Consider the following 16,074-nt stretch of genomic DNA (forward strand, 5'->3'; position numbering starts at 1 on the left):
TCTGAAAGTCAGACCTCAAATTTCAAACTGCAGTCTTAGCTGGCAACACATTTTCTGCAAGAGTTTAATCAGCCAAATTTGAACATATCAAACTCAAAATTCATTACATTCAGCATGGGGTCTCTTTTGAGGCTATGGCAACACGTTACTTCCTCTGGGAAGTGATCAATTGGATGGCACTACATCCCAGTGTTACAGATAATATCTCCTGATGTCTCATCTGAACTACAGTCCTCCGCTGAGCTGAGAGGACATCAGCTGAGCATTTAAGGGGCATCTGCCAAACAATAAACACTTTATATTCTTCGAATCAACTATAGGAAACATTGTCAGAGATCAGGACAAGCCTGTGCCGAGTCAAACAAAAGACCTTCATCACAAATAAATGACATGAGTGTAACCACTCCTCATATTGTTTCTGTACACATCAAACAGGAAGAGTGTGAGAAACCGTCGTAATTTCAAAGCAGGAGAAAGTGATGCTTCTGGTCGAGTAAAAACAGCAAAATGGCCTTATTCCAGTAGGTGGTGCTGTGAATCTCTCAACACAGTGTGTTAGTTGAAGCAATGTATTGTAAATTCACCTCAGACACAAAAAAGCATAACAGCATCAGCACTTAAACTGCCGAACCCCTTTCATGTACTGAGGTCTACATCAAAATCAATTTTTTTATGATCTTAAAATTTCATCTCATCTTTATTGAACCAGGAAAGTTTCATGTCCATCCAAACTTTGAAGGGCTCCAACCATCAGTCACCCAACATTACTGCCTCTTTAGGTGAACATTGGACATTTTGTGGCTATAATGAACACTGCAGCCTCTGAGGCACGCAGGCCAGACTTCAAACTATATCAGAAACAGAGAGTCACGCTCCAGTTGGTTCGTATCATTTAGCTGTCCAATAAAGAGAGGACAACATGGAATAAAAAAAAGACAGTCTGCAGAGAGTCTAATTTAAATCAATGAATTCATGTTTAATTAAGAAGTGTGAGAGCGTGGGAGCAGACTGAGAAAAAGAAGGCAGAGAAAGAGGGGAATGAAAAACACAGGAGGTAAAGAGAGGAGAAAGAAAGAGAGTTTAGTAGGGAGTTTGAGGTGCCGGTTAAGGTCAGGTGTTTGGACCAAAACAGATGCAGACTGCTGAAATGTCACATCCACACAAGAGGCAGGTTAGTCCAGACTTCTAGACAAAAAACAACGGCGATGGTGAGTAAATGTGTACAAATCAAAGACAACTAGACTTGTAGTTTGGTCCTAAAGTGGCTTCATCACTTCACAACTCACATCAATCAATTATTTTGGGCATGATGTCGTTGATGCATTATTCCAAAAAAAAAAAAAAAAGATTAAGCGTGTTGTGTAACTGTTATCATTGGAAAAAGTATTTTGTAGTTCTTGATTCTAAAATATACAATCCTCTAAAACAGCGGTCCCCGATCTTTTTTGCACCACGGACCGTTTGCAAGGCCATTTTTTTCCGCCGCCTTGGGAGGGCGGGGGGGAGGTCATGCAACAAAAACAAAACACAATAAAGCACATAATATATGATTCAATAATTACATATATTGTAAATACAATTTTTAAATGTCATATTATGGACTTTATTTCTATTATTATTACATTGTAATATATATATAATATAATACAACTCACCATAATGCAGAATCAGTGGGATCCCTGAGCTTGTTTCCCTGCAACTAGACGGTCCCATCTGGGGGGTGATGGGAGACAGTGACAGACGACGTGTGTCCCTTATGTCCAGTCTACTCCGTAATCTCGTTTTGGTCGCTGTCACTGCAGAAAACCCGGCTTCACAAAGACAGGATGTTGGAAATGGAAGCAGGGTTTTTCAGTGCTTTTATCAGGGTATTCCGCCTTGACTTTAATCCAGAATGTAGGGAGATTTAAAGTTGTCTCAAACATACTTTTAAGGCCACCATCATTTGCGAACTCAAGCAGGTGATCTTCTTCCACCACGGACAAAGTCGATTCACCTGGCTTGTTCACAAATGGGTCGCGGATCCATTCTTTCCCAGTTCGGGGTCTTTTGTGGTTGGGAAATAATACTCAAACTCCTTTGAAAGCTGAGATAGGTGGTTGTGCACCAGCTGGGAGACTTAAGCCCCAGGCTCAGTCTCTTCCAAAACCCCTGCTGATGTTTGAAACATGTCAATCACCTTGTGATTCGATGGACCTGTAGACCACCTACATCTAAAAAAAAGTCTCTTGGCACTAACACCCAAACTTAACATGAAGTCAGCCATTTTGAATTTTTGCCGATTCGCACGTTGTACTTTAACAAACTCCTTCTACAGAATTTTTCAGACCGACTTGAAATTTTCGTAACACCTTTGGGATTAAAAGTTGTTTAAAAGATTTTCTTTTCATCGATCGTTGTGCCCGTGGCGTGGCGGCCATTTCGAGCGTCTCGCCATGAAACTATAATTGCTGTAAATCTTATGTGCATGGACTGACCTTCTCCAAACTGTACATGTATGATAACAGTCCGGCCCTGAAGACATCTGTGTGGTAATATTCACATCAGTTCATTTCATTTAATTTTTTCATTTCATTCATTTAATTCACGTCAGTTATTATTCCTGCTGGAAACTGGAAATTAAACTTTTCATACTTTCACATGCTTCGTCGAGCTGGTTGATCACATGAACCTAAATTCGGGTCAGAATAGCCTTGACGTGTTGATGATGATATATTAAGGAGTTCGTGCGACTTTTCGAAGGGCGTCACCGTGGTGATGCGGCAAAGTTTGACGTTTCGCCATGACACAGGAAGTTAATGTTGAAGGTCAAAGGATACTTGAAACCTCATGAAACATGGCAATTACATCCGGCGTTGTGAGACGATACATCCGACATGTGTTTTGCGAGTGGGCGTGGCCAAATGGCTCGCTAGCGCCCCCTAAACTGTAGCCCCGGCACCTAGTTTCACCTACACACCAAATTAGTTGGACATGTATCAAAAAAGTTTCTTGGCATCATGACCTCAAGTAGCAGATTTAGCTATAGTATGACTTTTTTGTGATATTTTGGATGGCAATGCTATAATATGACTTTTTTGTCATAAAATAAAATAAAATAATTAAATAAAATATTTGAATTAAATAAAATAATTACATTGAATTAAATAAAATAAAATAATGTAATACAATTAAATTAAATAGACTTAATTTAAATATTTGAATTAAATTAAATAATTAAATTGAATTAAATAGGCTTGTCTTTTTATGCAGGGTGCTTGGTCTCCATGTGGCGAAGTAGTTTTGAAGGTTTCATGGCTTCATTAGATAGCCGGTCGCTACATATTATACAGAGCGGGCTTAAAGATGTGAATCACCTGTTGCAATGAACCTGTAATTTAAGTAGGACTCTTGGTATTTTCTTTTAAATGCAGCTTTCTTTTTGTTGGTGGTCTTGAAGTTTTCTGTTGTCTCATCATTCGGTCTTCCTCCCTTTCAAGGAACCTCTCCAGAGACATTTGTTTTTTTGCTCATTTTTGCTGGGGTTAACTTGTGGCCTTGAAAAAAACTGCGACTGAGACAACTGCAAGAAAGCAGGTTTTAAAAGATAAAACTGCAGAGTATTTATCAAACATAAAAAATGAAATACAATAATAAACACCAGGCAAAGGGGATTGAGCATTTTGTGTGTAGGGGATTGTGGGACACACAAACACATGAACACACAAACTGCAGTACTCTCCAATTATGGTGTTATGGTGCAAAAGTGTGGTGAAATCAACAAAATTAAAAAATAAAACTACAATTTGTATTCTTCAAAGAGAGCAAGTATCAAGTATCAAGGACTAATTAACCCAATTTTTTTTTTCAGAAATTGAAGGCTGTCTTCCATTCATTCATTTTATCAACCTTCTTTAGTGTTAATTTTTAACAACTTCACAGCACACATGGTGACATTACTGATATTACCTATTTGTTGGTGTGTATTAGTTTAATTTTGATAAATTACATTTGATTGTAGTCAATCTCTTGCATGGAGCTTGTTTGTGATTATGTTTGGGGTCAAAAACAATTTACTTAACTCTGGGGCACTGAAGACTGTTTAAAAAACAAAGTCAGGATGATTTGAGAGGAATATACATGTTAAAGAAACACAGGGTCAAGACTAATTTTAAACAAAACAAAACACTGTACTTCAATCAGGTAGTTGAAATAAGGTAATTTTTTTCACATTCCACCACTGCTTACATGAAGTGTTTCCTGTTAGTGCCACAGTTCAGATCAGGATTCTCATTTCTGGCCCCAGTTTTCCTCTCCAAACTCCCACCTCTGTCTTTCTACTTACTTCTGCACAGTAACACAAATTATTGTGTGTCTGGGTCTGTTTTTGTACGACTGATATCCAGGTGATAACACTGTTTCTTTGTGTGGTCCGGTATATGCACATATTTCCAGGCTCAATGGATACACACACACACACACACACACACACACACACACACACACACACACACACACACACACACACACACACACACACACACACACACACACACACACACACACACACACACACACACACACACACACAGAAGAGGACTATCCAGGTACTTGTCCGGTCAGTGCCCCCCAATAAGCGTGTGTATGTTTGGGCTGACAGTATTTACATCCAGATCTTAGGTCTGTTCTGTTCTGAGGAAGAAGTCTTAACAAAAACTCACAGTGTTGGTGACATTTGTCAGAGTTTACCCACTACAGTACTGTCCGCCCTGTGAAATGTGATGCTGTTTCGCCATCAAACGTCCAAAGAGACTAATCTTCAGCAATCAGGCCCTTAAAAGGTAGTTTTCACTGCCACAACAGCACATCAGAGACTCTGCTTTATCAGATTAATGGGTGTTGAGATGTTAGTTGTGATTCAACAGGTTCTTTTATGTGAAATTCAGCTTGAAACCAGACAAAAAGCAGTCGAATGGCAAAGAGGGGAGATGCACCAAATCTTGGGACAAAAGATGAAGACCATCAATCCTAAACCACTAGAAAAATGCTACTAAAAACTGGGTGTCAGTCATAAACACACTTATGTGCATGAATATATACTGTGTATATATGTTTGTTGTGTGTGTGTGTGTGTGTGTGTGTGTGTGTGTGTGTGTGTGTGTGTGTGTGTGTGTGTGTGCGTGTGTGTGCAGAGCTTTCCCACACTGGATCGGGATCAGTGGAAAGTGGGAGCATACAGGAAACAAAGTCTACTGGGAATTTAAACCCTGAGGAATCTCATCTGCTGTTCATCAGCCATCAGTCACTCCTGCACACACACACACACACACACACACACACACACACACACACACACACACACACACACACACACACACACACACACACACACACACACACACACACACACACACACACACACACACACACACACACACACACACACACACACAATCTAGACATGTAATCTAAACACTGCAGTTTAAAATAGCATTTTACGGCTCAAGAATTAAAGCTGTTGGCAAGACCCAAAATTTACTATTTCTCGTTAATTTGAACAAATCAGCCTGTATTTTCTAAACTAATGCAGAGTAACTTTATTGAAAAGAGTTAGAAGATACAGCTGAAACAACTGAAATAAAAATGGCCATCCATCCCCCCTTAACCCTCAGTGTGTTCAGTCCTGATACTGAACTACCTTGCACATCTGTAAAGTTGAATGTGTCATGTAAATAAAAGTATAGTGGGACCCAGATGGATACATTCTTTTTCAAGGACACAGAAAAAACAAGAAGAGGGAGGGCTACACAGGGAGGGAGAGGGAGACATGCCACAGGCACTTGATTACTCCTTCGCATGAAGCTGGAGCAGAACCTCAATTTTTTTGATCCCCTTCAGGATGAACCACAGGCCGCTGGTTGTTCACAGCCGGCCTGCGGGCGACAGCGATAGCCCGAAAGCCAGGAGCCGTGATAACCTGCTCCTGTATGATGACTTTGGAGAGGAGTACTGCTGCTCTGAACGATGCCTCGGGTAGGTTTTTGATTTGCATCCTCTATTCACTCAACACAAATGTGCAGTGCACAGATGTGCAGCGGGCAGGTGTGTGCACCTTCTGTAGGTTTTGGTAAAGTTATAGTTCAAAGATGATGACACTTTTATATTTAAACCTGGCATGTTTGATTACATCTTTTAGTCAAATTGCCTGTTAAATAATATTTGAATATAACACTTTTGAACAGCTATATGATCAAAACAATTTCTAGTTAAGAGTGATACAGTTCTTAAGATGCATAAACTACGAAATGAATTAAGAGTTACGATTAATCCAGTGAAAGATATATAACTTCAAACTCCCAAAAGAGGTTTGTTTAGTTTTAAAAGCTTTCAAATAATTACACAATATATATGCATTTCAAGATGAAGACAAAAATGTATTTGGATGCCTAAATATTAAATTGACATTGTTTTAGTTTTTAGTTTGACATCCTGCAACTTACAAAACTGCTTGAAAACACCAGTAATCAACAGCTGAAGTGAAAGTTTCCTCCATGGTTCAACCAGCAAAGGTTTTACCTTATTCATTCTTGAGCGTCGAGGAGCTGACATTTCATCCTCAGTGGCAGCTCATCGCTTCTCTGGGATTTAGGTCAGTGCTCTGGGAGAGACATTCAAACACTTAGATTTTTTTCCTGGGCAAAATACACTTTTAACGGGCGACTGGGTTGCTTTGCATCGTCATCCTGCTCAATGATCCACTTCTGAAGTTTGCATCCAAATGATTACATCCTCGTTGATCCCATTTCAAATGGTCTATAAACTGAGTTGTGTCTGGTAATTCTCAATGATCTCAGAAGCGATCCTTGCTGCTGTTTCCCACCTGTTTTTCTTGATTTAATTTATGCACAAATACAGTCCAGTTTGCTGCTGGTCTTCCTGCATCTGCTTGTGTAACTTCTTTTGTAAATTCATGATGGTGCCTCACTGTAAATCGTAACTTTTCTTTTTTTATTTGGCTTTTTGACAAAATACCCAAGCGGGTGGAAGCTTGATTTTATCAACCTTTGTCCTTTTTTCTGAGCTCACTCCATTTGCCTTTGCTGCTTTAAATAAATTAGTTTGGGTATAATTGCTAGTGGATATATAAAGCCAGTCACCTCTGAGTGCAGTTGGGTGCCCCCAGCAGAGCGACCCCAGATGTAGTTCATCACATTAATGATGGCGCCTCACTGTAAATCGTAACTTGTCCAAATACTTGTTGTCATTTATCAAGTAGCAACCTGATTTATTAATTTGATTAGAATGTATTTGTTTAAACTTATGCTAGCACGAGCTTTTCTAACATTTTATAAAGGAACCAACTTTTGGGGGACACTGTATACCTAAAACAACTTGCTGAAGATCACTGTAATGCTTTCAAAAGAGGTGAAAGCTGTATTTGTTCTGGTATTACTGCTATATTGAATGATCTAAGTCGTAGTAACAGCATCTTAAGCTGATAACAGGCAAATGTTTCAAGTGTAGAATGTGAACTTGAGATGAATCTGGAAACAAGTAAGTGAATTGAGGTTTTTGAATGTGTAAACTAAAGATTCAACAATACTTATAGTGTGTTTCTGTCTTCTGACTCTCTGGCAGCCACAGCAGCTCTGAGCGGCAGCTCATGGCCCGTGTCAGTGCTGTTAAACGACGCCAGGCTCTTCGTGGCCCTGCCTACATGTTCTCTGCTCCCTCATTCAGCCTGTCAGAGGTTGAGCAGCGTTTCCTGGAGGCAGCTGAATACGGCAACATACCAGAGGTGCGGCGCATGCTGGTCCATGTGTCCAATTTGAATGTCAACGCTGTGGACTACATGGGCCAAAATGCACTGCAGCTGGCTGTGGCCAACGAGCACCTGGAGGTGACAGAGCTGCTGCTGGGGAGGGCGGATTTGGCCAGAGTGGGTGACGCCCTCCTTTTAGCCATCAGTAAGACCTGTTCATTTGTGTGTACTGTATATGGAAAAAAAAACACGTTAATGGTTCATCACACATGGCAGGAGGCTGATACTGCAATTGTAGAGCTCTGCAGAGGTCAAAACCTGCAAACATATCAGACACGATTGCTTGAAGCTAAGCGAGTCATGTGAAAGTACCTCAGTTTGGTAGATTGCTAGATGATCATACATCATCAATCACATACAGCTATTCTAACTGGTCTAAACCATGCATTAACAAACAGCCAACCTAACATATTGTAAGTAACACTGTACAATAGGCAACTTTTACCAGGGTACATAGCCACTGTTAGCATTAACAGCTGTTTACTTACCAGTCCAGAAGAACTTCCTTTACTCTCCAAGAGCTGTGTCCATTAGGAAAGCAATACCAAGATAAAACAAAAGTGAGGTCAACCCTATAAAAATAAAGACTACCAATGAGGCTGAACGTTTCAGTAATTCCAACATTTGCCTACAGGCCAAAACGAAACAAAAAAATCTCCTTGATTCTTATGGGTGGTTTGTGCTAACATTAATTTAAACTGTACCTGGAAGGCAAGGTGCTTTATAATGTAAAGCTTAGTTACCTTTTGGATACTTTGAAATAAAATAGTCACATATTGCAGCTTAAAGATACATAGATTTAGCAATAGGATTTACAAAGTAACCTCACCAACAGCTTTGCTCTGTGTGTTGTAGGTAAAGGTTATGTCCGTATCACAGAGGTCCTGCTCGCTCACCCTTCGTTTAGAGACGCTCATCGTCTGACGGCGAGCCCCGCTCAGGCAGACATGTGGGATGACTTCTATGCTTATGATGAAGACGGGACGAGGTAAGAAGTGTAGAAGACACAGCCATTATGAAAAATGTTGATCCCTCTTTGCCTGGATTCGCCACACTATTGCTCACAGCTTCAGTTTTTGTCAATGTGATTATAGTCTGGAAACCTTGTTTGGATCAACATTTGGACCAATTAACGATCAATGGGGTTGACTCGGTGAGATGACATTAAAGTCAAACGATTGTTTTAAAATGTAGTTGTAGCGCTGGTAGAGTTTGGTCTCTAATAAGTTTGGTCTCTAATAAGTTTGGTCTCTAATAAGATGGTACGATGGGACATTGGAGCTCTTTTGGGTCTAATGCTCTGCTCTGTTTGCGGATGCTGCTGTTCATTTTCAGCTAGTTCTTTGGAGGAAAAGGTTTGCTATTGTTTACATTTAGCAGTGCTTTTTATTGGGCCACTGTTAAAAGTGTGGATTCTGTGGTTCCTGAAGACGGAGCGTTCAAAACACAATGACAAACCCTGTTTGTAATCAAAGGGCATATTTCTGATGCAGCCAAGCATAATTATCTTACATAATGTCCACGCCTTTGATTTATTATTTTTCTCCTGTACGTTGTCTGTGTTTTTATGAGTCTCCATTCCTGCAGGTTCTCTCATGATGTGACTCCAGTGATACTTGCAGCACACTGCCAGGAATACGAGATAGTTCACACCCTGCTGACTAAAGGGGCCCGCATCGATCCTCCTCATGACTACTTCTGTGGCTGCGACTCGTGTAACTACCAGCAGCAGTTTGACTCCTTCAGCCACTCGAGATCGAGGATCAATGCCTACAGAGGACTCGCCAGTCCTGCTTACCTCTGCCTGTCCAATGAGGATCCGGTGCTGGCAGCCCTGGAGCTCAGCAGCGAACTGGCCATGCTGGCTAATATTGAGAAAGAATTTAAGGTACAAATACCCTCAAAGAATCCTGCAGACTCATCAACACCCCTAACAACAATAATGTCAGATCACAGTGCACTTCCTGTTAGTGCTACTATACACATGCCCTGAAAACCAGCTCATTGTCAAGCACACAAAAAGTATATTTGCCATGTCGCTGCCAACAAGTTGCCAATAAAAGCTGCCAGTAAATACATGAACATTTTATGAGGATGTAGAGAGGAAACAGAAACACGAGGTCCTGTGGTCACTCTTCACAATGTTTACTTGACACACACATAAAAACTGTAATAATTACTGTGCTCACAGTATGACTGTACTACTACATCAAAATGTCTCTGAGAGCTCAGACATGTCAACACTAAAAATACCTGTGTTTCAAGGTTTCAAGGTTGTCTCCTATAAACTCCTACTTTCATCTGTAACTCCAGCATTAGACCACATATGCTGCAACTCATCTCAAATATTTCCCTCATCGATGCACATTTCTCCCCACAATGTTCATAGAACGACTACTGCCGCCTATCGAGCCAGTGCAAGGACTACGTGGTGGGCCTCCTGGATCTGTGTCGCAGCACAGAGGAAGTGGAGGCCATACTGAGCGGAGAAACAGACTCCGAGGACAGCTATGATGTACCAGGTCGCCCCTCCCTCACACGGCTCAAATTAGCCATCAAATATGAACTCAAAAAGGTCAGTATGCTCCCAAGCAAGCGATGGCACTGAGGCAGGAGGAAGCACACATTTTATGATCATGTATGAAGTATTGGAAACATTTGTCTGTGTAAAATGATCACTATTACATATTTATCTCTCTGTGCCCTTTAGTTTGTGGCTCATCCGAACTGCCAGCAGCAGCTGCTGAGTATCTGGTATGAGAACCTGCCGGGCCTGAGACAACAAACCACTGCCATCAAACTGCTGGTGGTCCTGGCGGTGGCTATAGGACTGCCTGGACTGTCTGTGGCTTACTGGATCGCCCCGTGCAGCAGAGTATGTAACATTAGGTCTCAAGCCTCGCTCACATTAATTCCCAAAAGCACAAACTAGATGTTTAATTCCCCCTTACTCTCATTCTGCTGTTGTTCCATCTCTGTCTCAGGTGGGAAAAGTGATGCGCAGCCCCTTCATGAAGTTTGTGGCCCATGCCTCATCCTTTACAATTTTCTTGGGTCTTCTCATCCTCAATGCTGCCGACCGTTTCGCAGGCCCCACCCTGCTGCCAAACATGACCCATCACCAGCACCCAGACGGTCCGTCACTCAACTATGACCCGCGGCTGCTCTACCGCATGACTACAACACCCTTCACCTGGATGGAGATCCTCATCATTTCATGGGTCATGGGTGAGCACTAGATGATAATGATGACAGAAAGAAAATCCTGTCATCCTGTGTATTATGTCATTTGACCTGTGCTTCAGGTATGATTTGGGCTGAGGTGAAGGAGATCTGGAGTCAAGGACCGGGGGAGTACCTAGTCGAACCATGGAACTTCCTGGACTTTGGGATGCTGGCGATCTTCTTGGCCTCCTTCAGCTGCCGCTTCTCTGCTCTGAGACACGCTGACTTAGCCCAGACCTATGTATACACACAGTACACAACACTAATTAATGTCACACTGCCCCCCGAGATACACTACTTTACTCTGGGTGAGCATGCTCACACATCTGCACAAACTAACAGACTGACACACTTTAAATAGTGTCGTTTACTTAATGTATAAACAGTTGCAGTAAGTAAGCACAAGGTGGTACATAGAGGAGCGTATCATCGACTATCAGATGTCTGTCTGTTGGTGTCGGACCCTCTCCTATTCTTTTTGAGAAGTTAAATAAATAAACAACTTAAAGCAGCCTAATTTTAGACAAATCAAATACAAAAGTAGCTTTTTTTGAAAACAAATCTAAGTAGTGCTGCTTGGTTCAGACCTGTGACCCCATAAAGTATTCAGTTTGTTCGTGATTCATGAGTCACAAATTGCACTTATGTATTTGCTAAACAAAGAGAACCAGAAGATGTAAAACCATCCAACATTTCACAAGAAAAGCAAAGATGAGTGAAATGTCCCTGAGAAAAGGAAATACACATGATTTTTTATTGATATGAAGGGGCTTTGATACAAACATTCTCTGTGAAATCGCAAAGTATAGCACCACCTTGTACTAACTTAAAATATCCTCTTCCTCTTCCTTTTTTTTTTTTTTTCATAGGACAGAACCTCCCCTTAATCAGATTTCTGATGTTTACTGGTTCTGTTTTTGTAGCTCGGATCTACTGGGTGCCATCAGATCCCCAGCTGGTATCGGAGGGCCTGTACGCTGTCGCAGTGGTGCTGAGCTTCTCTCGGATTGCCTACATCCTTCCAGCCAACGAGAGCTTCGGTCCACTGCAGATCTCTTTAGGAAGGACAGTCAAGGACATCTTCAAGTTCATGGTCATCTTCATCTTGGTCTTTCTGGCCTTCATGATCGGCATGTTCAACCTGTACTCCTATTACTTGGGCGCGAAGCAGAATGACGCCTTCACCACGTGAGACCTTTACTGCGCACACCTGCATGTTTCAAGTGAAGTATTTCATCAAAGAAAATCCTCTTGCACAGACTTAATGATTGCTGGAGATACAGAAGTTAATCCATTATTCAAACATTTGTTCAAAGAAGTTGATCAATGTTGAATTACCAACACACAGCCACTCCTCTGAGGCATGGGAGCCCAAACTAAAGCACAGTAGCAGCATATACCAATAAAAAAAAAGCAAAATTCCACAATATTAACCTTGATACCTTATTTCCTGATCCAGCCATGACCTTAATTCATAGTTATTGCTCTAAAAGATGAGAGAATCTGCTGGAAAAAATAGCTGAAGGTAGAAAAAGTAAAAGTGAGCTTTACTTGGAAAAAGATGATTCAAGATTACAAACCACAGGCAGAGGTAAGATCCAGGTCACAGGACAGCGGAAAGCAACGGCACTAGGCACAAAGACAATCCATCAAATGAAGGGTGGTCTGAGGAGATAAGAGAGTCCACCAACATCCATACAACAACCAGACTGAATGAATGACTGAATAAATGAATGACATAAACCTAAAAATGTGACAGGTTTAATTAAATAAATTGAAAGACAACTCTTCAACATCTTCTGGCTTCTCACCATTTAAAATGAGGCTATGCCTGACTCTGTATGGTACTCTGTACTGGTTAGGTTTTTAGTGTAGACACAAGTTATCAGGGGTACAACACTAAAGGGATTTATTTTTATTCCTCCTCAGATTATTCTGTGAAATATTCTGTATTTTAAAGAAAAAATATATAATTATAGAAAAGTATCTACAAAAAACACCAAGTACAACTTTACGAGTACTTGCAGCAGCTGCATTTGAACAATTATGATATAGGGAAATAAATATCACATCAAATGATGTGATGGATTATCTATCAGAAACAAGTTTTTGTCTCTGCACTTTGATTTTCAATCAGTAGTAAAATAACAGCTGCCCAAAAGCTTGGAAAACTATTTAAAAATGTACGATATGTTTGCACAGTAATGTAAACGCTGCAAGAATGAACTGTGGACATATAAAAAAACATTTTGTTCTTCCGCATCCTTAACGTCTCCCCTCTGATGATTAATGGTTTGTTTGAATTGAAAAATAACCGCCTGCGTCCCCTTCTGTGTGCGTCCGTCTAGCCTGGAGGAGAGCTTCAAGACATTGTTCTGGGCTATATTTGGACTTTCTGAGGTCAAGTCGGTGGTAATCAACAACGGGCACAAATTCATCGAGAACATCGGCTACGTGCTGTACGGGGTTTACAACGTTACCATGGTGATCGTGCTGCTCAACATGCTCATCGCCATGATTAACAGTTCCTTCCAGGAGATTGAGGTTCGTCAGTAAAATACTTCATCGTCTTGTGCACATGCAAGCTCACAAATATGAACTACAGGCTGAAAAGCATTACCTGCCACATGTAGCACGTACTGTATTCTGATGCTGTTAAAAGTAGGTTTCAAGTTTACGCTGGGAGAGCCGTGATGTCTTTTAAAATAGGGTAAAAAGTCACGAAAAACACATTCATTTATTTATCAGTATCTAAAATTAGGCTTGTTCACTATGAGATTTAGGTTTTCACCCATCAGAACGCTTTATTTTAAATGTTTGTGTTCCTTTAGAATTTATAGGTAACAAAATACATCATCTCTCCTTCATTTAAAGCAAGAAGAGTGAAACAGTACTTTATTTATTTTTATAACATGAGTCCATTCTGATCTAAACTCTAATGAAACTAATATCAAAGGATGAGCATTCAGTGAGTATGTGCTCTATATGCACTGAATGAGTCAAGCATCAAATGTTTTCTATTTCATGGAGAAAAAAACAACACTTCCATGCATTTTTTTTTTTTATCCGTAAAAAGAACCCTTACATATAGATTTTAATTAGCTTTTCATTCTGTCCATTATTATTCAGACCCACGTATGCCTTCATTCAGCTGGCAAGAACTAATATTTGTGATGCTGAGAGCTCGGAAGGATTTATAAAACTCCCATGTCTGTAGTCTAAATATAAAGCTACAGCTGATTATCTTAGCTTAGCACAAACATTGGAAACAGGGGAGACTGCTAGCCAGGATCTTCAGACAGGGCAGTGATGAAGCTCCAGGTTGAGAAATAGTTTGGCCTGGAGCTTTAGAAGAGCTTCTCTAATCTTTGGAAAGGGTTTATACAAAGCTGTAACTCAAATTGCCGTGAGATGTTTTTTTTCTTCTCAAACCTGTTTGTTTTGTCCCTTATTTTCTTAAGGATGATGCTGACGTTGAGTGGAAGTTTGCTCGGGCCAGACTTTGGTTTTCCTACTTCGAGGAGGGAAGGACACTCCCTGTGCCCTTCAACCTGGTCCCCAGTCCAAAATCTATGCTGGGACTGGCCACGGCCATCAAGTCTCTGCTCCTGCAGTTTATGGAAGGGCACAGGGAGGAGAAAACTGAGACACAACTCAACCAGGTACCTCACAATATGGATGAATATTTCATTCAAATATCACATGCAGCGTTCATTCTGAAGTCATAAAGTCCAGAGACAGAGCCTGAGCACCTCCCAGTGGTTTTACTGCTGCAGCACGGGCTGCACCGCTGACCTGAAGACAAGTTTCATCTGAAAAATTATCACAATTCTGTCCAGTCAAGTTAATTTCAGCTTTATCTTTCAGCTGGGTGTGAAAAAAAATTCAGGATATGCTGCGTCTACCAGTCCAACCAGATATCAGGTATGTGTGAGTGTGCCATTACATTTCAGATAATAACATGATTTTTACTCCATATTTATGAAACAGCTGCAGTTTTCAGTAATTATACACAGCTCTAAAAATGACACTTTTGGACTTACAACATTTAATATTTTATTACATTTTAATGTACTGATAGAGGTTTTTTTTGTTTTGCTGTTTTGGATTTATACTTTCACAAAAACAAAACTTTTTCATTGTTCTTATCCATCTACGTTTTTCTCGTTTATATTTATATCTCATTTATAGTTTTGTTCATTGTATATATTTAAAGAATTTGAGCACCCTTTTCTTTACTGGTTGCAGAAGATCATGAAGCGACTGATAAAGCGTTACATAATAAAATCCCAGACAGACAGAGAGAGCGACGAGATCACTGAAGGTAAAATCGACAGAATGAGAATGAAAATTAACTTCACGAGTTCTGTTTTGAAAACCAAGCTACTCTGAATATGTTTGTCCAAAAAAAACAAAAAAACAAGCATGATTTAATAGTAACATGTTGTATCCTCATGTCAGAAAGAACTTTTATCAGATCTACAGTATTTTTTTTTTCTGAATTTTAGGTTTCCCCTTTGTGGCAGTGAACTTTTTATGATTGATTTTGTGTCTGTTTTTGTCCAGGTGAGCTGAAAGAGATCAAACAGGACATCTCCAGTTTGCGATATGAGCTGCTGGAGGAGAAGTCCCAGAACATGGAGACACTTGACGGACTGCTGAGGAGGCTGGGAGAGATCAGCACGCCTTCATCGTAGCATCGCTGCCTGCCGGCCTGACTTGTATATAAAGCTGTACAGCTCTCAGAATATCAAGTGCCTGTTCGTTGTCACTGAATGTAGATAAACTAAGATGAAGGCAAAACAATGCTGTGATCAAAGAAGGATGTTTGTATGTTAATAGAAAATTAAAACATAGCTGACTGATTGCATGATGTCAATGCTTTATAATACTATAATTGGGCTCATTTTGTCCTCCTTCGCCTACCCATCACACACACACACACACACACACACACACACACACACACACACACACACACACACACACACACACACACACACACACACACACACACACACACACACACACACACACACACACACACA

At 40.5% G+C, this 16,074-nt stretch overlaps 1 protein-coding gene across 1 annotated transcript; it reads left to right on the forward strand.

The window, feature by feature from the left end:
• The first annotated feature begins 5,845 nt into the window (after positions 1-5,845).
• Positions 5,846-15,877, forward strand: trpc6a (transient receptor potential cation channel, subfamily C, member 6a). The gene is made up of 14 exons (XM_069721776.1): positions 5,846-6,012; positions 7,618-7,946; positions 8,657-8,789; positions 9,389-9,689; positions 10,191-10,376; positions 10,512-10,676; positions 10,786-11,029; positions 11,107-11,334; positions 11,950-12,214; positions 13,375-13,570; positions 14,488-14,688; positions 14,894-14,950; positions 15,275-15,350; positions 15,593-15,877. Exons 1-14 carry the CDS (start codon positions 5,879-5,881, stop codon positions 15,721-15,723), a joined length of 2,646 nt encoding a protein of 881 aa, XP_069577877.1. The 5' UTR covers positions 5,846-5,878; the 3' UTR covers positions 15,724-15,877.
• The last annotated feature ends 197 nt before the right edge of the window (positions 15,878-16,074 follow it).

The sequence above is a fragment of the Brachyistius frenatus genome, unplaced genomic scaffold (assembly GCF_029030835.1).
Source record: "Brachyistius frenatus isolate BFR_SWC_R1_liver_20210118 unplaced genomic scaffold, ASM2903083v1 Contig_5, whole genome shotgun sequence".
Classification (NCBI taxonomy): Eukaryota; Metazoa; Chordata; class Actinopteri; family Embiotocidae; genus Brachyistius; species Brachyistius frenatus.